We start from the raw sequence: 23,576 nt of genomic DNA, 5'->3' as shown, positions 1-23,576 counted from the left end.
GGGACTCCAAGCAGATCCCTATAGACAGTAGGTGGAGTATACCAGAGTCATGGAGGGGTGGGGGGAATACAGGGACTCCAAGCAGATCCCTATAGACAGTAGGTGGAGTATACCAGAGTCATGGAGGGGGAGGGGGAATACAGGGACTCCAAGCAGATCCCTATAGACAGTAGGTGGAGTATACCAGAGTCATGGAGGGGTGGGGGGAATACAGGGACTCCAAGCAGATCCCTATAGACAGTAGGTGGAGTATACCAGAGTCATGGAGGGGTGGGGGGAATACAGGGACTCCAAGCAGATCCCTATAGACAGTAGGTGGAGTATACCAGAGTCATGGAGGGGTGGGGGGAATACAGGGACTCCAAGCAGATCCCTATAGACAGTAGGTGGAGTATACCAGAGTCATGGAGGGGTGGGGGGAATACAGGGACTCCAAGCAGATCCCTATAGACAGTAGGTGGAGTATACCAGAGTCATGGAGGGGTGGGGGGAATACAGGGACTCCAAGCAGATCCCTATAGACAGTAGGTGGAGTATACCAGAGTCATGGAGGGGTGGGGGGAATACAGGGACTCCAAGCAGATCCCTATAGACTGTAGGACGAGTATACCAGAGTCATGGAGGGGTGGGGGGAATACAGGGACTCCAAGCAGATCCCTATAGACAGTAGGTGGAGTATACCAGAGTCATGGAGGGGTGGGGGGAATACAGGGACTCCAAGCAGATCCCTATAGACAGTAGGTGGAGTATACCAGAGTCATGGAGGGGTGGGGGGAATACAGGGACTCCAAGCAGATCCCTATAGACAGTAGGTGGAGTATACCAGAGTCATGGAGGGGTGGGGGGAATACAGGGACTCCAAGCAGATCCCTATAGACAGTAGGTGGAGTATACCAGAGTCATGGAGGGGTGGGGGGAATACAGGGACTCCAAGCAGATCCCTATAGACAGTAGGTGGAGTATACCAGAGTCATGGAGGGGTGGGGGGAATACAGGGACTCCAAGCAGATCCCTATAGACAGTAGGTGGAGTATACCAGAGTCATGGAGGGGTGGGGGGAATACAGGGACTCCAAGCAGATCCCTATAGACAGTAGGTGGAGTATACCAGAGTCATGGAGGGGTGGGGGGAATACAGGGACTCCAAGCAGATCCCTATAGACAGTAGGTGGAGTATACCAGAGTCATGGAGGGGTGGGGGGAATACAGGGACTCCAAGCAGATCCCTATAGACAGTAGGTGGAGTATACCAGAGTCATGGAGGGGTGGGGGGAATACAGGGACTCCAAGCAGATCCCTATAGACAGTAGGTGGAGTATACCAGAGTCATGGAGGGGTGGGGGGAATACAGGGACTCCAAGCAGATCCCTATAGACAGTAGGTGGAGTATACCAGAGTCATGGAGGGGTGGGGGGAATACAGGGACTCCAAGCAGATCCCTATAGACAGTAGGTGGAGTATACCAGAGTCATGGAGGGGTGGGGGGAATACAGGGACTCCAAGCAGATCCCTATAGACAGTAGGTGGAGTATACCAGAGTCATGGAGGGGTGGGGGGAATACAGGGACTCCAAGCAGATCCCTATAGACAGTAGGTGGAGTATACCAGAGTCATGGAGGGGTGGGGGGAATACAGGGACTCCAAGCAGATCCCTATAGACAGTAGGTGGAGTATACCAGAGTCATGGAGGGGTGGGGGGAATACAGGGACTCCAAGCAGATCCCTATAGACAGTAGGTGGAGTATACCAGAGTCATGGAGGGGTGGGGGGAATACAGGGACTCCAAGCAGATCCCTATAGACAGTAGGTGGAGTATACCAGAGTCATGGAGGGGTGGGGGGAATACAGGGACTCCAAGCAGATCCCTATAGACAGTAGGTGGAGTATACCAGAGTCATGGAGGGGTGGGGGGAATACAGGGACTCCAAGCAGATCCCTATAGACAGTAGGTGGAGTATACCAGAGTCATGGAGGGGTGGGGGGAATACAGGGACTCCAAGCAGATCCCTATAGACAGTAGGTGGAGTATACCAGAGTCATGGAGGGGTGGGGGGAATACAGGGACTCCAAGCAGATCCCTATAGACAGTAGGTGGAGTATACCAGAGTCATGGAGGGGTGGGGGGAATACAGGGACTCCAAGCAGATCCCTATAGACAGTAGGTGGAGTATACCAGAGTCATGGAGGGGTGGGGGGAATACAGGGACTCCAAGCAGATCCCTATAGACAGTAGGTGGAGTATACCAGAGTCATGGAGGGGTGGGGGGAATACAGGGACTCCAAGCAGATCCCTATAGACAGTAGGTGGAGTATACCAGAGTCATGGAGGGGTGGGGGGAATACAGGGACTCCAAGCAGATCCCTATAGACAGTAGGTGGAGTATACCAGAGTCATGGAGGGGTGGGGGGAATACAGGGACTCCAAGCAGATCCCTATAGACAGTAGGTGGAGTATACCAGAGTCATGGAGGGGTGGGGGGAATACAGGGACTCCAAGCAGATCCCTATAGACAGTAGGTGGAGTATACCAGAGTCATGGAGGGGTGGGGGGAATACAGGGACTCCAAGCAGATCCCTATAGACAGTAGGTGGAGTATACCAGAGTCATGGAGGGGTGGGGGGAATACAGGGACTCCAAGCAGATCCCTATAGACAGTAGGTGGAGTATACCAGAGTCATGGAGGGGTGGGGGGAATACAGGGACTCCAAGCAGATCCCTATAGACAGTAGGTGGAGTATACCAGAGTCATGAAGGGGGGGGGGGGGGAGGGACTCCAAGCAGATCCCTATAGACGGTAGGAGGAGAGTACCAAGAATCATGGAGGGGTGGGGGGATTATATGTTGTTTACCAGAATTTTCTATATGTGGATGACATAAAGAATATACATCACTAGGTACATAGATGGTAGTTAAGAGAATGCCAGAATCATTCTTATCAGGGTTTCGGGTGGGGGGTCCGTGATTATATGTGTTGTACATCAATGTTAGATACCAGCATATCCTTGTTAGAAGCTTAGATGTTTTTGGATGTGGGTGGACATAGAAAAAATGTCACTAGATATGTAGATGGTAGGATTAGGGATTGGGGAGTAGCTGTAATGTGTATGGTAAGACAGATGGGATGAAAACACTACATCAATATTGGGGGTGGAGTTGAAAGGATCATGCTCCATACAGCATATCAATTCATAGGGAGAAATGCTTTAGAGAAAAAATGAATGCTGTATACAGGATGATAACTGCAATGTGACTATAAGTCACGACGTTTATGTGTTTTGTGGTCCCTTCTCTGCTGTTTGACTAACTTAGCTATGTATTATGTATTTTGTGGTCCTTTGTCAATAAGTAACTAACTTCGCTATATATTATGTATATTGTGGTCCTTTGTCAATAAGTAACTAACCTCGCTATGTATTTTGTGGTCCTTTGTCAATAAGTAACTAACTTCGCTATGTATTATGTATATTGTAGTCCTTTACCAATAAGTAACTAACTTCGCTATGTATTGTGTATTTTGTGGTCTTTGTCAATAAGTAACTAACTTCGCTATGTATTTTGTGGTCCTTTGTCAATAAGTAACTAACTTCGCTATGTATTATGTATTTTGTGGTCATTTGTCAATAAGTAACTAACTTCGCTATGTATTATGTATTTTGTGGTCCTTTGTCAATAAGTAACTAACTTCGCTATGTATTATGTATTTTGTGGTCCTTTGTCAATAAGTAACTAACTTCGCTATGTATTATGTATTTTGTGGTCCTTTGTCAATAAGTAACTAACTTCGCTATGTATTATGTATTTTGTGGTCATTTGTCAATAAGTAACTAACTTCGCTATGTATTATGTATTTTGTGGTCCTTTGTCAATAAGTAACTAACTTCGCTATGTATTATGTATTTTGTGGTCATTTGTCAATAAGTAACTAACTTCGCTATGTATTATGTATTTTGTGGTCCTTTGTCAATAAGTAACTAACTTCGCTATGTATTATGTATTTTGTGGTCATTTGTCAATAAGTAACTAACTTCGCTATGTATTATGTATTTTGTGGTCCTTTGTCAACTCAGTAACTAACTTCGCTATGTATTGTGTGACTAACTCTACATCTGTGTTAATTAATCTGCCGGCCCTTCCGTAACCTGTTTGTCCAGCTTTGTTATGGCATGTGTCCACTGTTTTTGTCACTGTAGAGGTGTTGTGTCCATTTACAGAAGAGGACGAGGAAGAGAATGATGGTGAGGAAACAGAAGAGGATGATGAATTGGATGAGGATGAGGATTCTGCACAGACAGCCTCAGCACGACCTCGTCGCATCTCTGAGCTCCACATCCCCGACAAGAAGAAGTCCATACCGAAGACCAGATCCCTGTTTATATTCCATCATACTAACAAGTACATACACTTCATTAGCGATGATACATGTAGACAAATCACATCAACTTATATCATAACATATTAAAAACATCAATTTTGAGCCAAGCTTCCTTATTTCAACCTGCAGTTAGTTTTTTGAAGTTAAATGAAATAAAAATAATTGCATTGTTATTACTTATATCTGATGTCAACTTTGAAATTCAAATTGATAAACATAAGGATTTTCAAATGAAATAAATGAATGTGGATGTGTGTATGATGCTGTGACCTTGTTGATGTGACTTGTACAACTCTGTTTGTCCCCGCCAGGTTCCGTGTGATCTGCCACACCATTGTGAATCACTCCTACTTCAGTAACGTGGTGTTGGCCTGTATCCTCATCAGCAGTGCCATGTTGGCTGCAGAGGACCCACTCCACACCATGTCAGAGCGTAACAAGGTAGGCCACTCTCCCGTCTAATCTGCCGCTAGATCAACCTTGCTCTGGTATATGTGGAAGCGGATGAAGTTTTATAAGTTGTCCCGACCAGTTGAATAAATACATGTCATAGCACTATAAATGAGAGCAAAATGATTGGGTTATTAAACTGTAGTATTGAAGGTACTTTATTTAGGTCTTTCCCATAAATTCTAGTTCCAAATATAATATATATTCATTGATAATTTTCTGTATTTATATCCTATCTTCATTGCAATGCTCTGATAATTTGTGAACTTGTATGTGAAGTAAACTTTTAATAATAAGCATCACACACTTGTCAGTTTTAATGATTCATTCCTACTTTCACTGTTGCAGATTTTGAATTATTTTGACTACTTCTTCACGTCCGTCTTCACTGTTGAGATCTTCATCAAGGTGAGCTACCACATGTTGACAATATACAGCAAGCTGTTAAAACCCTTTCAGAATTGAGATTAACATTAGATTTATAATATCACTGTCTATTTGGATTGTTATGACAGAATATATGTAATGTTTGTAAATAAGTTTGGAAAGGACTTGAATAGGCTTAGCCTGATGTCCAATCCAATTGACATATATAAAGTCAATAGAATCTGTTGAAATTGAAATAATATACTGAGCATTTTTGTAAGAAAAATTGAAATAATATACTGAGTATTTTTGTAAGAAAAATTGAAATAATATACTGAGTATTTTTGTAAGAAAAACAATTCTGTCTTAAGTTTGCATTTATATCATTTGACATTTTTATATTCATGAACACGGTTTAAGAAGCCTGATACCATAGGATATTTGTTCTTTTTACCAACTCTATATAACATTAAACTTTTGTGAGTGCTTCCTTTCCTCTGTCTTTACCTTAGGTCAGTACATGTTAATCCGAGTGAGCTCAAGTTGTGTATATATCCAGTAGGGTACTAATAAGGACAGATTCAGCTTAAGCACTGTCATGCATTCGTATTATAATGAAGATTAAGCATGTAATTACACAATGAAAGCTTCAGGTTAAACATTATTTTATTCTTTTTGATTATTAAATGTAATAAGCTGTGTGTATATGATGTATATCTGTATTACAGATTATCACATACGGCCTCATCCTACACACGGCCTCCTTCTGTAGAAGTTTCTTCAACATCCTTGATCTGATCGTTGTGGCTGTGTCGCTAATATCCTTCATGCTGGAGTAAGTAGTAGTGTTGGAGCTAGAATCATAATGCCCTGCCACAAGGAGGATAATCAAAATAAAACCAAACCCTGTTGGGACTTTTCCTAGTGTCGGATATTAAAGCTGCAGTTGCGTCACACAGAACATGATTCTGATGCAGATTTATGAGCACCATTCTAGTGTGAAAAAATCAAGAAGGCACATTTTTAAATTTTGATTTTGAAATCAGTACAACAAAGGGCTATTCCAAACATCTTCCATCTCTATTAGGGACAAAGAGGCCTTTAAAAATAAGTTTAGACCCTGCCCCCCACATAAAGATATCAATAAAGGGCGCCTTTCTGCCCCTCCCCCAACCCCAATTATGTATTCCTATTTAGAATAATCGACTCCCTGATACCTTGTACAGAGAACTAGGATAATAATCTTGATCATTGTCTGTATTGAACCAAAGCTAATAATATTGATTCCCTTACACATGGAACCAAGAGTAATTATATTTATACTACTCGGGGAAACAAGAATTAAGATGTTTCTGTGTGTAAAGATTGGGAGTAATATACCATTATTAAAGTATTACTGCTGTCTTTATTACAGAACAATGCCTACCTACTCAATATTTATGTATGAATTCTCACAAAGGATACCAGAATCTTGTACTGTATTTGTGCCAGTGCGCGCCTCATCTCCAGCTGACGGGTGCTTTAACAAGGATCTCCCCATACATAATGTACACTCGTAGACAACCCTGAACTCCAATCCAATCAGACACACCCTCTGCCCTGACCATTTGTCAGAAACAAGAACCCCTCAATATTTACATAAATAACACCACATGCCTATTGATTTCTGCACATATTATTTGTATACTGTATAACAGGTTACAATTGGTAATGTCTTATTTTTGCCCTCAGAGCAGAAAATGTTATTCCTACATTGCTAATTTAGCATTATGTATAATTCAGTGAATCAGTAAATGAAAATCTTAATGGAGTTGTTGAATTAGTGGTTTAATTCTTTTCCTAAAAAAAATTTGAAAATAAAACCGTTATAACAGTAACCTTTTTGTACATGTAGTATTGTATGATGATATACTGAATAAGGTCTTGTTACAATTTTATAGGGCTTTTACCTACGGTATGGATCAAAGTACTTTATTCATTACCTTGATGAGGTTCTAAATTATATGTCATTATATGGAACATTACTTCTGCACCTACCTCCAATCTCGTCTGTACGGACATCCAGTTTCAATGCCTGTGAGCACACTTGGCTGTTGACATCAGTACACAAGCTTATAATCCTTTTCTGTAGTCAATTTATACCTATCGATACTACTCATATAGCATGACATTGCTGAACATATATGTTAACCTTTATTACATTTCTAAAGCTGATGTTAACACCACTTCTAATGGCTATTTTCAAGAAGAGATATTATATATAGTGTATAGAGTTAGAATTGATGTTTTTCTACTGATATGTATCCGATGAAGATAATTATGGTACTTGAATATTCTAATAGGAAATAATTTCATGAAGTAAGCAGTATCATTAGTATTAAATTCTTAACCTTTTGATTGTCTGTTATAGATATGCTGATCTCTTGAGATTCAGTATATATGTTTTAATTGATTATTGATTAAATGAAGTGTATAAATCAGAGACCAATTATATGTCACTTACGTAGCTGTGCCATTTACGAGAGACTGTGTACCAGTTTGGATGAATTTGTAATTATTGGTGTGTACTTACAGCAACCAGGCAATCTCTGTGGTGAAGATTCTCAGAGTGTTGAGGGTGCTGCGTCCCCTCAGGGCCATCAACAGAGCAAAGGGTCTCAAGGTGAGATAAAAGACAAGTACATCAGACAATGCAGGGACTGGTCTACTGCCACAAAACTACATTATATCCAGTCATATTACATTTTTTAAGTTCAAATCAGCAAAGTTCAGCTTCACGTTAATTGCTTTTTAAAAATTACAAAAAACAATTTTAAAACACAGTCCAATTTGCTTTACTTAAATATGATTTTGAGATGTTCAAAAAGAATTGGTTTCTGTAATTTTCAAAGTTTTCCATAGTACGCAGGTTATTGATAGGGCTCCCTGTCCTACCTATAAAAGCATCCCATGAATTCATGAAATAAAAGTTGTCATTTAAAAATTTGATTAACAGGTTGATAAAGTATTTTGCTTAATGACCTTGCATTTGTGTCTACAGCATGTGGTACAGTGTGTGATTGTGGCTGTGAAAACCATCTATAACATCATGCTGGTCACGTTTCTACTGAACTTCATGTTCGCTGTCATTGGTGTCCAGCTCTTCAAGGTAGGTGAACAACAACTTCCAATTGGTATTTTTTTTCTGTTAGTCTCAAGCAACTTACCTAGGTCGTAAAGATAGGTCACCTTATAAAGGTAACTTAATCTTGTATAAGTATGTCCCCGTTATAGTTGTAACTTACCTGTAGGTCGTCTCATAGAGGTAACTTATTACATGGGTAGGTAACAGTTTAACTTACCCGTAGGTCGTCTCATAGAGGTAACTTATTACATGGGTAGGTAACAGTATACAATTGGTTCATGGCTATTTGGGGAACAGTCAAAACTATCATCCCGAGGTAGGGGGAAGCCCTGGGGAACTGTTTGCCCGAGGCCGCTAGGCCAAGGGCAAACAGTTCCACAGGGATTCCCCCTACCGAGGGATGATAGTTTTGACTGTTCCCAAAATAACCATGAAACAATTGTTTTATTACCAAATAAAAATTAGTATCAATGCTGCATGCAATGTTGCCATTGCTTCAACACTTAGTCGCGGTCACCGAAACGCTTGAACGGGGCTCTCGAGTGGGGATTTCTGCGCATCGAATTCGCGCCGGGTAACAGTTCGCTCTGACGGGAAAACAGTTTTGACTGTTTCACCCCTACAGCCGAAATTGGACAAAAGGCCAGAAACAGTCAAAAATAACTAATTATAATTTATATAGACTATTGGGTAATGATTTAACTTACCCGTAGGTCGTCTCATAGAGGTAACTTTTTACATGGGTAGGTAACAGTTTAACTTACCTGTAGGTCGTCTCATAGAGGTAACTTATTACATGGGTAGGTAACAGTTTGATTTTACTGATGTGTTATATATATGTTACTTTAAATTTAAGGACTTTTTCAACTTTAATAATTGAGAAACTGAGGGAAATACTTAACAATAAATGTGAGACAGCTTTTCATGCAGCTATTTAGAAGAATCAAAATAGATCACCTTTACAAACAGTAATAGCTTTGAAATCATTGCTATATGTCTAGGAATAACAAGATAGTTTGTTAGTGACATTTCATTCTTCACTTCTGTACTCCAGGGCAAGTTTCACCATTGTACGGACAACTCCAAATTGACAGAGGGAGAGTGCAAGTAAGTCTTATTATAGCTCGCTTTAAAATTGTTAGATTAACTAGAAATCTAAACAAAATCTGAATATAAACATAAATTCTCTGTTGTAATTTATTTTATGATCAATTCCTAACAAATACAGGGAACCTTCCTCCCAGGCGAATCTATGTAAATATGTTGTAATGGTTGTTTACTTTCTTTAGGGGCTGGTATGTGGACTACCCAGACGGAGATATCCACAATCCAGATAAAAAGGAACGAGAATGGGGCAACAATGATCTCAACTTCGATGATGTGACCAGCGCCATGTTGACATTGTTCACAGTTGCAACGTTTGAAGGATGGCCCAAGTAATTTCAGTCTTTGTGTACACCTTAAAATAAGTTACAGAAACAGAGTTTTGAACAACGCTGCTATGTTGTGATTTGATTACTAGTGAATTTAAGCAATATTTGACGGTAAAATCTTGAATGTTGATAGATTGAAAAAAAAAAATGTAAACGAATTTATGTATGACTTAAATTAGCTTACATTAATGTAATCCAGTCAGTTGTTTTGCCAAAATTAAGCATAGACACAAGAGACCTCCGATCATACAGCTTTACACTGACTTGGGGAACATTTCAGGTTATATTCACCCGTACAATTTATTTTTATTGTAAGGTCAATCACTGTCAACTTAACGATTATTTCTAAAAAATAAGTAATGGCAATAGCTCTTCTGATATATTGAAATCATCATTGTCTGAATGACGGAGCAATTGTCTACAATTTAAATCTTGCTGATCATTGTATGTGAACTTTGTTTATGATGTCGGACCATTTTCTAAGACAAATCTTTCTTCTTTCAGCTTGCTGTATATAGCTATAGACTCGAATCAAGAAGGTCTGGGTCCAAAGTACAACAACCAGCCAGGAGTCGCCATTTTCTTTTTCATCTTCATCATTGTTATTGCATTTTTCATGGTCAACATCTTTGTAGGTTTTGTCATAGTCACATTTCAGAATGAGGGAGAGCAAGAGTACAAAAACTGTGAATTAGATAAAAACCAGGTAAATCAATATTTATTAAGTTATCCAATTCAATTAGAATGTTTCTTTTTCTGTAATTTGGCAGCCAAGGAAAATGAAAAATATCATCTTTGAAATGAAGGGAAGTAACTTTATTGGTGATAGGTTTCAATAAAGAATAAATTATCACCATGTATTATTGGAAAAATTGTATTCAACATTAAATAAAAAAGAAAATATATTGAATTTTTTCAATTTATACTTCAAAAACTATTTATTTTCAGCGTAAGTGTATAGAATTTGCACTGAAAGCCAAACCTATACGGCGCTATATACCAAAGGCTCGGTGGCAATACAAAATATGGTGGTTTGTCACGTCTCAAGCATTTGAATATGCCATATTTACACTCATCATGTTCAACACTGTCATCTTAGCCATGAGGGTAAGTAAACATTGGTACAGGAATTGGTACTGCTGCAGTGTATTTCACTGCAGCAGTACCAAGTTTCACATAAGTTTCATACACTGGACTATTTGTTTAGAATCAAATTTGACAATTTAAATTACTTTTTTTAAAAGCACATTGTATATTGTTAGAAATTAGAATTGAGCGTAAAATGATGATAAGCATTGTTTGCCTAATCTGTTTCAGTACTACGGTCAGCCAGATTCTTACTCAGAACTTGTAAAATGATGATAAGCATTGTTTGCCTAATCTGTTTCAGTACTACGGTCAGCCAGATTCTTACTCCAAGGCTCTAGACTACTTAAATATGATCTTCACTGGAGTCTTCACAGTCGAGTTCATCCTCAAACTCATGGCCTTTAGGTTTAAAGTAAGTACCAGTTCATCATTGGTATGACTATCAATGTGGATGGGCATTGATTTCTGTAATACAAAGAAATATATAATGCAAAAATAATGATGACCCATCTCTTAACTGATGTGGTAACAGATCTTATATGGGTTTGTATCTATGGGAGATTGGCTGTCTTTCTCATAAATCTGTTGTTTTCTTCTCTGTTTCAACAAGTTCATTTCTTGCACATTATACTGGACAACAGACAATGCATGGATGTTATATGCTCTGTAATTGGTGTAAATCAGCTGTTTTTATACATGATTCTCTATTTCCTATTTCAGAACTATTTTGGAGATGCGTGGAATGTGTTTGATTTCATCATTGTATTAGGAAGTTTTATAGATATTATCTACACAGAAGTCAATGTAAGTACATCTACTGATGCAATGTTTCTAATTTCACTTTTGCAAACAGTTGTGTGAGGTGACCAGGTTAAGATGGGTAAGGTGTGCTGTTTGTAGGTGGTTGGTACAGACTAAGGCACTGAGTCTGTGTGTGCGCACACTAGTTAATCACAAAGGTCAATGGTAGATTGCTTCCTTAGGGTTAACTAGTTCGAAACATTGATCACAATCAAAAGTATTCATATTCTGATATCATATTACACTTGTTTTAGCTTTCACCAAATTCATGTAATAACAAATCTATAGAAATCTTAATTCATGAAAATTATGGATATGGATAAATACATGAACTTTTCATTTATATATATTTATTAGCATTGAAGATGAAAAATAAGAGATTTGAAATGGTATTTTAGTGTTGAAGTTTGTTAGACTTTCACCAGTTGCTGTTGAATGTTTTCTAGTTTAGGACTTCTAGCATGACAGTGATGATAGGATGTGGTATTTTGCATTACAATATCTGAGCCAAATAACACTGCATGATATTGATTTGCGGCCAGTGGAATAATGGAGACCTTGTAAGGATACAATTTTATAACACTTTGTATTGTTCACCAGTTTTTTTATTGAGTGTTTCGGTAGAGCAGGCGAATGACGTCACCATGTCAACATGCCATGTAACACATTGTTATCGCTAGATAGTATTTTTTTACTTATAGCTTGTTTTTTTGACGAATTTGATCATGCTTCGTTAGGTGTTCATTATCACCTTGTGTCACGTCACTAACATTCAGTTTACACTTCGTTTTCAACATCTTACTAATAGAGAGCAAAGGTTTGTGGATTACTTTATAGTCACACTTGGGTCTACAGTGTATTCTCTTCCAGCACAAACTTGTAAACCTGTGGTCGATCAGCATGCTATTTATAGACAATAGCCGGACAGACAGACAAATACATTCCCGTTAGGCTCCGTCTGTTTGGCCAGCTTTCAAGTCGAGCATGCTTGTAGTATCCTCAAGCATGGTGTCACTGTGTTGTTGCGGAAACCATGTACGTTAGTCCCTAGATTCCTGAACCCAATCAAGTTTCTTCTGTGTTTCGTTCAAACAGGTCCCTACTATGCTACCTACTGCCAAACTTGGAGTGAGGAAGTATTTCACCACTCTGTTTCTTTCTGCATGTTCTCAGTGAGGGTAGCTCCATTTCATGTCTACTTCTTAATCTAAGTCAACTCTTTAACTCTTCTATAGCCCTAAATTCTCAAAATGTAGGAACTATGTCCTGTGAACCTTCTAATTGTGATATTGGCAGTGTATCTTTGTCTTTCACACTATCTCTCTATCTCTGTGCATACTCCTGTATCCAATCACACTGTATATAAACAAATTGATGTGGGTTTCTGTATTTAATTACATTGTATTGACTATAATACCGCTTAGGCCAAATGTGATTTATCAAAGTAACACAAACTAAACAGTTCGATAATGATGTCAAAATATTTGTTATAATTTCACTGGATTGATAATTTCGTGATTTGCACCAGAATCAATGTTCGCACATTTCTTTTGGTTGTTGAAAGTGAAAACTTGAACGAAACACTACATTAATTGACGATGACTGTGTCTGGTTGTTTGCATGAGTGCTGTCTGTGTAGGGCATGTTAAAGCCGGCATGTTTTCGTCACTGCCTGCGTATCAATACATATTGTCCAATGTTGCATGATGCCACATTGCCACAAACTATCATATCTTATCTTTCAGAAAGTAAAAAGCTTAAACATGGAATGACCTGCATATTCCCCATATATTGGAAGTTAATCGCCTATATTGTTAATTATTTTTAAATGAATTATGAGTTATTAGTATTAAACCATAGTATTTCTGTTTATTGGTGATTTGAAATATAACCATGTAGGATTATTATAGCATGGTGGTTGATATTTTTTGAGTTTTTGCCATGTACAACTTGTTAATATTTTATTCCTTTGGGTCCAGTAACATGTATTTATGTCTGAAGATAACTTATTATGTACACATTTACATGATATTTACATGACAGAATTGTACAATAAATTGTTTACAGAGCGAAAAAGTTATTTTACAAAGTACAGTAATGTGTTCATTAAAAGTATTCCTCAGTTTAAACCAGTAATGGTGAAGTACCAGTTATTTATGTGGAAATGTTTGATACATGTTAATTATAAAGAAAAGATATATAAAAACAGTGAGTAACCAATATAGGAATATCTTTCAACGTCAAACCGGCCTCTCAATGCCATTAACAATAATACCTGGTACATCACATCAATTGGACAAGTATTCATTAATCATTATATAATTGTGACCAGAAGGACAAGTTTGGCAAGAGCTTAAAAAATGACTGTATACTTACCCCAGGTAACAGATACTTACCCCAGGTAACAGATACTTACCCCAGGTAACAGATACTTACCCCAGGTAACAGATACTTACATGTTGGTTATAGACATGGTTACTGCTATAGTATACTGTAAACAAATATATCGTATCAGATAAATCATGTCTAGATCAAAGTGAAACAACAGATTACAGTATCCAGTATTCACAGTAAGTTAGGATATGTGGCATTGATGAAAATAGATGGGCCAGTCTGTACATTGAATTGTTTAAGATAAATGTAGTCGTAGGTCACAAACAAAGATTTTGAAACTGTTTTGTAAGATTGACCCAAAAATTCAAGTTTGTATTTTGAAAGGGTATTGTGTTAGTGACTTTCTACCAATCAAATCACTTGTAACAATGAACTTCAATATTGTGTTAGTGACTTTCTACCGATCAAATCACTTGTAACAATGAACTACACTATTGTGTTTGTGACTTTCTACCAATCAAATCACTTATAACAATGAACTACAATATTGTGTTTGTGACTTTCTACCTATCGTATCACTTGTAACACTGAACTACAATATTGTGTTTGTGACTTTCTACCAATCAAATCACTTGTAACAATGAACTACAATATTGTGTTAATAACTTTCTACCTATCGTATCACTTGTAACACTGAACTACAATATTGTGTTTGTGACTTTCTACCAATCAAATCACTTGTAACAATAAACTTCAATATTGTGTTAGTGACTTTCTACCGATCAAATCACTTGTAACAATGAACTACACTATTGTGTTAGTGACTTTCTACCAATCAAATCACTTGTACCAATGAACTACAATATTGTGTTAGTGACTTTCTACCTATCGAATCACTTGTAACACTGAACTACAATATTGTGTTAGTGACTTTCTACCAATCAAATCACTTGTAACAATAAACTACTAGATGTGTTAATGAATATCATATAATCTGCAGCTCGTATCATTTGTTACAAGCTTCAATAATGTTAAGATAGATAACAGCCTATCATTTAATGTGTGACAAGGAGTTACAGTATTTTGTTATGATATTCAACCAATCATATCACTTGTAACAATGAAATACTATGGTGATAATTGTTAACTAACCATATCAGCTGTAATTATTGTATGTTCATGCAAATATAATAACTTTTACCTGTCTGATGCTTTAACCCTTGCTATTGAACCAGGGGATCGAAGCTGTATACTTTTACCTCTGTGTGTTGTTATATCAGGGATTTGTCACTTTTCTCCTTTCCAGATCTTTTAAATGAACTAATTCACAGTTAAACCTTTCATCTCAATTTATCAAACGATTCCAATGTACAAAGAATTTGTTTTCCTTAAAAAAAAATGAATGGTCTTGGAGGCCTCAAAAGAAAGATTGATATTTTGATAAAGTTACAAAGCAAATTACTTTATTTAGTAATGCATTTAACTTGATGTTTATTAAGTATGAATGATCATCCAAAATATTTCCAGCTTTGTCTGCAATTTTCCCTAAATTGGAGCCAAGAGTGTTCTGAAGCCCTGATAAATCCCTGAATATTCACAGACTTTTTTCAAAACCAATCTAGAAAAAACAAATAACACCAATAGTCAAATCAGAGATTAAAACGTATACGCAGATTAGTTAATTACATTGTGTATGTTTAATTGATACTTGTTATAATGGACTAATGAATTTGTAATGAATTGTCCGACAGTGGCAAGTATTGTGTTTCTGTGCCTGCTTAGGTATGTTATAGGTGTCTTTGATGGTATGTTCCTGAATTAATATTCTGTCACATTTGGTAATGTATTTTAAACGAATGAGCACCAGATAAAAGCTTTTTCTTTTTCAAGATAAAAAAGTATTCAATAAGGTGTTAATGATATTTTTATAAAGATTTTTTTTTTTTTTCAACTTTTAAAATATTCATGGTAAATTGAAAGAAATGGTATGGAAATCTTAAAAGTTCATGTTATAATATCCTACCATGTAATTCCTGTATATGCCGTGCTTTGTTGCTTTCATGCATTTCTGCTCGTGAGTTTAACTTGAAATGTGCATCTCTAACAACACTAACCAATACCCAGATAGCTCATCATTAATTTCCTGTCTATCCATCAGTATAAGTCACTGACAGTGTCTTTTTCTCTGTTACAGCCCGGGCAAGGAATAATCAGTATAAATTTCTTCCGACTGTTCCGAGTTATGAGGCTTGTAAAGCTACTAAGTCGAGGAGAAGGCATTCGAACGTTATTATGGACGTTTATAAAGTCCTTCCAGGTATGATGTGAATGACAGCGAGTTGATTTAGTTGGCCTGTTTGTCTGTATTTTAGTGTTCAGTACTGGTATTTACTGATTTTTTTTTTAAGGATCCCAGTACCACTGCCAAAAACTAAAACTGTTCAACAATAGTGTTCTGAGTGTAAAAAATCAGTTGGGCTAGACCGGAAGTCCAACCCTGAATTTCTAAGTGTTATACTCTGGCTCCAAACGACTGAGCTATCTAGTCAATAGAAGTGTCCGGCCCAACTGTGCTACATATATCCAAAACAAAATTAAGGGGAGGTTGCTATGTATATACGAAAAACCCACAATGCATTGGGACAGGGATCTTCAAACAAATATTTGATAATTAGAAATTTAGTTCTTAAATGTCGGTTCTTAAGAACATATTGATTTTTTTTTATTTGAATGTTAATTTGAATGGATTTTAATAAGAAAGTACAGATGAATACTGATCATTTTGAGAATACTGTTGTGTAATTGACACCGAAGTTTTGATCTATTTCAGGCTTTGCCCTATGTAGCACTGCTGATTGTTATGTTATTCTTCATCTATGCAGTAATTGGTATGCAGGTAAGTCGGACAGTACTTCCAGCTCAGCCATACTGTCAGCTGTCAGGGATCGCAAGTCAAATTGGTTTGATATTCAGTCACATGACATACAGCCATGTTGTTAGGTATAGCAAGTAAAATTGGTTTGAAATTTATGTCACATGACATATAGCCATGCTGTTAGGTATAGCAAATAAAATTGGTTTGAAATTTATGTCACATGACATATAGCCATGCTGTTACGAATGGCCAGTTAAATTGGTTTGAAATTCAGTCACATGACGGACATAGAAATGGAAAAGGTCTTGTGATTTTATAACATTTCTTTCTACATAAGCTTGAACCCACATCCTCTCATGTGAATGAAGACTGAGCGGGATCAAAAAATCATAAAGGATGGCAACTTTTTCTAGCAAGGTGACAAATGAAGATCATTGCTTGAATTTTGTGTTTTATATGTCGACCACAATCCTTTTTTTTTTTACATATTTGCATGTATTGTGTTTTTATTTATACCTGCAACTCAATACTTTTCAGATGTTTGGTAAGATTGCTAAAAATTCTGACACTCAAATCCACCGAAACAACAATTTCCAAACGTTTCCACAAGGAGTATTAGTCTTATTTAGGTAAGTATTAGATGCTGATTTGGAGGTTTTCAACTGGGATTCATATACTTACACTAATTGAAATGCAGTATTTAAAAAGTGATAAATATTTTTTCAAAGAGTTAATAATGGTCGACATATGGAGTGTATTGATATTTGAAGATAAATATATAGCAATTAGGCATGTGATAAACATTTATATTTCTGGAGGTTAAGAATAACCATTACTGGAAGAATATCCAAGAAATCTACAGAAAGTTTATAAGAAAATTGTGTTTTTATTGAAGGATACTTTCTAAGGTTTTGGGAAGGTTCTCATCATAAACATGTTATTTGTAGTTCAAGTTTTTTTATTACCCAAACATTTAATATTGAGTTAGTGACAAAACGTAACAAAGAGAACCATATCAAAAACTGTTTAACCCATGTAACCTAGTTTCTGTATTTTTGCAGATCTAACTTTGATTTCACCAAAAGTGTGAAATGTTTTTATGTTTTTGACCCAATATCTGTGACCTAAAGAGTGTGAAGTGTTTTGATGTTTTTGACCCCCATATCTGTGACCTATACACAGTCTCTATTTCTTGGCTACAGGTCTGCTACTGGTGAAGCGTGGCAGAATATCATGTTGTCATGTATAGACAAAGCGTCGGCCAAATGTGATCCTGATGGTACACCACCACCGGCGGACGATGCCACCTGTGGCAACAACTTTGCATACTTCTACTTCATCTCATTTTATATCCTTTGTTCTTTCTTGGTAAGTTTTCCATTCCATTCTATATATGTATACCATGTCCAAAATAACATTTTAAAATTAGAAAAGAGATTGATTATTGCCAAATTGTTCCATTTTAATAAGTTTTCAGATTCATTTTATCATCATATGTAAAATGTCTCAATGAAAGTTGTTACATTTTCTTATAAATGAAATGCAAAAATATTCAATATTAAAATTAAAATATCATTTTCATCAACACATATTCCTTTCTCACATACTATAGTCTAAATTGTATGATCAAACATCTGAAATATTGTCCCTAAAGTTGATAGTGAGTTAAAAAGGTAAGATTTTTGTCAGAAACAAAACAGTTCTTGAGAAAATTAATTTTAAACTGTTAAAACTGCATTTTACCTGTGATCCTTCATGTGTTTTCAGATTATCAATTTGTTTGTGGCTGTCATCATGGACAACTTCGACTATTTAACACGAGATTGGTCGATATTGGGGCCACACCATCTCGACGAATTTGTAAGACTGTGGTCAGAATATGATCCAGAGGCCAAGTAAGTGCTATCAAGTGTTTTTTTTACCAATGCTCTAGAAATCAGACAAATCAAAGTTTATTATGAATAGATTGAGCATTAAAGCTAGTGTCTTGTAATTGTACACTAAATTTGTATTGCTGATCATGTCGCAAAAAGGCACTCCAAGAAAACTTTCAAAGCCTTTAAAGTTTTTCTGTCCGCTACTGCAAAAGTGTATCTCTCGGGATGGTGGCGTTTCACCATTAAAATTAGGTCTCGTGTTTACAGAATAATGAGCCATTCCTCGCCATGCATAACTTTTTCTAGGCATATTTCATATACAATTGCCAAATTTTGTATGCAAGTATCTCTTGGGATGGCAGAATGTTACATACTGAAAACATATATTTCATGTCTCACTTTATTATTATACAATGTAATGGCCTTTTTTCACTTAATACAAGGTCTGTCTGGAGGTGGGAGATTATGGGGTGTTTTTAACACTTGGTCTTATTCATAACATTACTGTTCTCACAAGAATACATAACATTACTTTTCTCACAAGAATATATAACATTACTGTTCTCACAAGAATACATAACATTGCTGTTCTCACAAGCATACATAACATTAGTGTTCTCACAAGAATACATAACATTACTGTTCTCACAAGAATACATAACATTACTGTTCTCACAAGAATACATAACATTACTGTTCTCACAAGAATACATAACATTACTGTTCTCACAAGAATACATAACATTACTGTTCTCACAAGAATACATAACATTACTGTTCTCACAAGAATACATAACATTACTGTTCTCACAAGAATACATAACATTACTGTTCTCACAAGAATACATAACATTACTGTTCTCACAAGAATACATAACATTACTGTTCTCACAAGAATACATAACATTACTGTTCTCACAAGAATACATAACATTACTGTTCTCACAAGAATACATAACATTACTGTTCTCACAAGAATACATAACATTACTGTTCTCACAAGAATACATAACATTACTGTTCTCACAAGAATACATAACATTAATGCTCTCACAAGAATACATAACATTACTGTTCTCACATATTTTGTTTTGCAGAGGACGAATCAAACACTTAGATGTAGTTACACTGTTGAGGAAAATATCTCCACCTCTTGGCTTTGGTAAACTGTGTCCACATCGAGTAGCGTGTAAGGTAGGCTTCGCCACACTTTTACAGAATCAACCGAATCAACCTACCAGCACAAGTAATATTTAAGGTTTTAAATATAATATCTTTTCTCCAATGATGATATGATGAATGGCTTGGAAACAAATTTGTAATTAAATTTCAATTAAGGAATTTTCTACCAAACAACAATTCTTCCTCCTGTGTTAGTTTACACATATGTTGTTGTAGACTTAACATTTGTTATTTTGTATTACAGAGATTGGTCAGTATGAACATGCCGTTAAATAGTGACGGGACGGTCATGTTCAATGCTACATTATTTGCATTGGTGCGGACGTCACTAAAAATTCAAACAGAGGGTAACATAGACCAATGCAATGAAGAGTTACGAGGCGTTATCAAAAAGATCTGGAAACGCACAACACCAAAGTTACTCGACCAAGTAGTACCACCGGCAGGCCGTGAGTATTGGTTTCCCTTAACACAGAAGATTGCAACAAATTCATCCTTGTGAAAACAAAAGGAAAAGTTAACAAACTTATATCAAAGGAAAAGTTAACAAACTTAATTCAAAGGAAAAGTTAACAAAAATATATCAAAGGAAAAGTTAACAAACTTATATCAAAGGAAAAGTTAACAAACTTATATAAAAGTAAAGTAGAAATGTTTACAAATTAGGAACTAACATTACACACTTGTTTTTGCTTTTGAATAAATTGCTTTTAAGTCCAAAGTAATGTTTTCTCAAAGAAAGTCTCTTCATAGTTGTATTTTGCAGTGTACAAAATATTTGCATTTATAGGTACCAGGGTATCAACCTAGAAGGCAGATAACTCATCAAAACAAATACTTTATTGGCACGGGTGTCTTGTTGTGATAACCATTGACAAAAAACAATGGAACTTTCATTTGTTGTCCAATTTATAGAATTCACTGTTATTGTAATGGTCATATGTGAATAAATAACATTTGAAGCTTGCTTTAACTACTATATTTTAATACTCAATTGATGTAATTCTATGACAGAGTATAATACTTTTTATTGATTCTGTTTTCTGCAGGTGATGATGATGTTACGGTAGGGAAATTCTATGCAACATTTCTTATCCAAGATTACTTCCGTCGGTTCAAGAAAAGGAAAGAACAGATGCAGAAGATTCAGAAAGGACAAGAACACACTAACGCTCTGCAGGTGAGTTAAGGTCTACATAAGATTACCTTTAATCAATGTTCAGAGGTCTCTTACTTTGTACTGATATGTTAACATGTTGAGACATAATGTTACAGACAATAACTTAACTATTCAGGCTTTATGTGATACCTTCTTTAAATTCTATATCTGTATATTGTGTCCAAAATAGCATTTTAAACATTGGAGAAAGAGATTGATTTGTTGCCAAAATGGAAAACAAAATGAAGAGAAATGTAATGGTGTTAGGCTACGGGAGACAGTGAGACTGTTCACACTCATGGCAACAGATAGATGATATTGAAGGATTCTGCATTTTTGCCTTCGTTTTTGCTTTTTAGACCTTGGTACAGGTAAGTATGTACCTATTGGGTACTTTGTATTATTTGAACCAAGTAAAACAAGATCCCATCATACCACTTTTCTGGTAACTTTTGTGTTGGCGCTGGCCATTGTATATTCCTCATTTTGAAGTGGACAATACCAAAAAATTTGGCCCAGATTTTGAAAAGCAGCTATGTTTCTTTGCATTTCCCTTCCAATCCCTGATCCTATATCCTTCTGGTTTAAAAGTCACCATCGGCGTTCTCCCTTCAGAAGCCAGCTCAAGTTTTGCAGACATGCATTATATCAAGTCAGGTGTTTCAAACCTTAATCTTGCTGAGAGATATCCATGCTTTTTGATTGTAACATATTAACGTAGAGGATGCTGCTGGTCCTCGGCTGCCCCGAGAAGACTTAAAACCAGATGTATTTAGGCTACATCAGCACTAGTCCCAGATTGTCCCGAATGACTGTCAAGGATTTGCTTGCATTTGTTTGCAAGTGTTATTTCCTTTTTTTGTAGCCACCTAAGTTTCATTGTTCTTTGTTGTTTGCAACATTTGGGATGTTTCTATTCGGAAATGTATATTTATATATATATAATCTCTATGGTATACTATATTCAATGTCAATTTAAATTGCTTTGTTTCTGTTCATTTGAATTATGATATATTACAGTACTGCTTTATATACATTTAGTATTGGTCTATGCGTGTTTATTAATGAGATGTACCTATTCTCTCAGTGTGTCATTGACATTGTCTTTAGCTCTCCGTGTAGTACTGTCTCTAGGCTGGTAGTCTCCTCCTTATCATATAAGCGGATCTCTCAAACTTGTACTGAAGATCACACCGACCGTGACAGTGAATGAACTCCAGTCCAAGTTTACAGGAACATTTGTTGTGGTTGTCATAGTTACAGGAGTGACCGTACAGGAAGATTACACCATGATTAATGATTTATTAAGACCTCAGTTGACTTGCATGTTAATCATGATATAATCAAGAGTCTTCTGTCAGCCTCGCTCTGACAGTGCTGGGGCCATCCTCACTTTGACCCTGAGGTCAGCCTCACTCTGACAGTTGACCAGTTTCACTGGGTGCTTTTATATTGGCTGCCTATGTTTCATCTTCAACTGTGAAAATGCTGGACTTGGATATATAAATGTGTATCTCACATTCCCAATATATAAGCACTCCCCGTATATATATATATAGCTGGTATATTTTATTTTATTTGGTCAGTATACAATGATGTATCCAAATCCAGCACATTCAAAGCTGCTTAAAAGTCACTTAAAAACCCAGCAAATGTATCTTAAGTGATAAGTTCTCAAATATGCTGCCGAGCCCTGTGTTATTGATAAAAGGGAATTCAATTTCTTATTCCAGACAGGGTATTTATCTTTGAAATAAGATAATAATATTTTGATGTAACTTTTTTCCTCTTTTTGAAAGGCTAATTAATGAGTCTCCAGATAACAAAATGTTGTTTTTCAAACAATTTCTGTTAACATATAATTATTTAAGATATTTTTAAGATGTACCTAACTGCGGTATATTAGAAAAATTGAATGTTTTATTTCAGAATGATGCAGAATAGTAAGATGACCTTGTTCCAGGTTTTTACTTTAATCATAACTTAATTCTTTTTGATTTGATATGATGACGGTTAAGTTCTGTATAAGTAAGTTGGACAGGAATGTTTAGGTTTGGAAAAAGTTTGGCGAGAGTGCTCCTGTTGGCAACTCCCATGGGCGTTACTAATCCAACAACTTCGATTGTACTAACTCTTGTCCCTGACGGTAGGCGATACAATATATGTACATCTGCTAATTTCTGACAGTAGATGTGAGATCCTAACACTAACCATTAACATTGAAGGCTGGTTTGCGAGCAGTGCACGACCTGGGGCCAGAACTGCGCCGCGCTATCTCTGGTAACCTTGAAGAGGAGGAATTCCCAGCTAAGGAGGTGGAGGAGCCTATGCATAGGGTTTGTATTGGGAGACATGGGCGTAATGTAGGAACCAAGACGGTGTCAAATGTCAAGGTTGCTCTCCAAAAAGTCGACATTTACTAATGATAGTAAAAGATTTAACAGAGTTAAAAATCAAAGCCAATATCACTATATATGTAGTTGGAAAAATATGTGTAAAAAAAGGTAGATTTAA

The 23,576-nt window shown here is 36.6% G+C and overlaps 1 protein-coding gene across 6 annotated transcripts in view; it reads left to right on the top strand.

The window, feature by feature from the left end:
* Window positions 1–23,576, top strand: part of LOC110461243 (muscle calcium channel subunit alpha-1-like) — a 153,769-nt gene that overhangs the window by 111,273 nt on the left and 18,920 nt on the right. For 2 of the 6 annotated variants that reach the window (XM_021514637.1, XM_021514639.1), the window contains exons 18-38: window positions 4,212–4,392; window positions 4,684–4,813; window positions 5,171–5,230; window positions 5,917–6,023; window positions 7,763–7,850; window positions 8,229–8,336; window positions 9,367–9,419; window positions 9,602–9,748; window positions 10,250–10,451; window positions 10,694–10,852; window positions 11,136–11,246; window positions 11,555–11,638; window positions 16,164–16,286; window positions 16,800–16,865; window positions 17,382–17,473; window positions 18,047–18,212; window positions 18,612–18,739; window positions 19,819–19,915; window positions 20,148–20,352; window positions 20,953–21,083; window positions 23,288–23,398. In XM_021514637.1, coding sequence (XP_021370312.1) covers window positions 4,212–4,392; window positions 4,684–4,813; window positions 5,171–5,230; window positions 5,917–6,023; window positions 7,763–7,850; window positions 8,229–8,336; window positions 9,367–9,419; window positions 9,602–9,748; window positions 10,250–10,451; window positions 10,694–10,852; window positions 11,136–11,246; window positions 11,555–11,638; window positions 16,164–16,286; window positions 16,800–16,865; window positions 17,382–17,473; window positions 18,047–18,212; window positions 18,612–18,739; window positions 19,819–19,915; window positions 20,148–20,352; window positions 20,953–21,083; window positions 23,288–23,398 — 2,549 coding nt within the window. Of the gene's footprint in view, window positions 1–4,190; window positions 4,393–4,683; window positions 4,814–5,170; window positions 5,231–5,916; window positions 6,024–7,762; window positions 7,851–8,228; window positions 8,337–9,366; window positions 9,420–9,601; window positions 9,749–10,249; window positions 10,452–10,693; window positions 10,853–11,135; window positions 11,247–11,554; window positions 11,639–12,443; window positions 12,453–16,163; window positions 16,287–16,799; window positions 16,866–17,381; window positions 17,474–18,046; window positions 18,213–18,611; window positions 18,740–19,818; window positions 19,916–20,147; window positions 20,353–20,952; window positions 21,084–21,421; window positions 21,434–23,287; window positions 23,399–23,576 lie in introns of all 6 variants that reach the window. The other 4 variants (XM_021514636.1, XM_021514638.1, XM_021514633.1 and 1 more) reach the window with 3 other exon arrangements.

This window comes from Mizuhopecten yessoensis, unplaced genomic scaffold (assembly GCF_002113885.1).
Source record: "Mizuhopecten yessoensis strain PY_sf001 unplaced genomic scaffold, ASM211388v2 scaffold10591, whole genome shotgun sequence".
Classification (NCBI taxonomy): Eukaryota; Metazoa; Mollusca; class Bivalvia; order Pectinida; family Pectinidae; genus Mizuhopecten; species Mizuhopecten yessoensis.
This window is presented reverse-complemented; position numbering and strand designations above follow the sequence as displayed.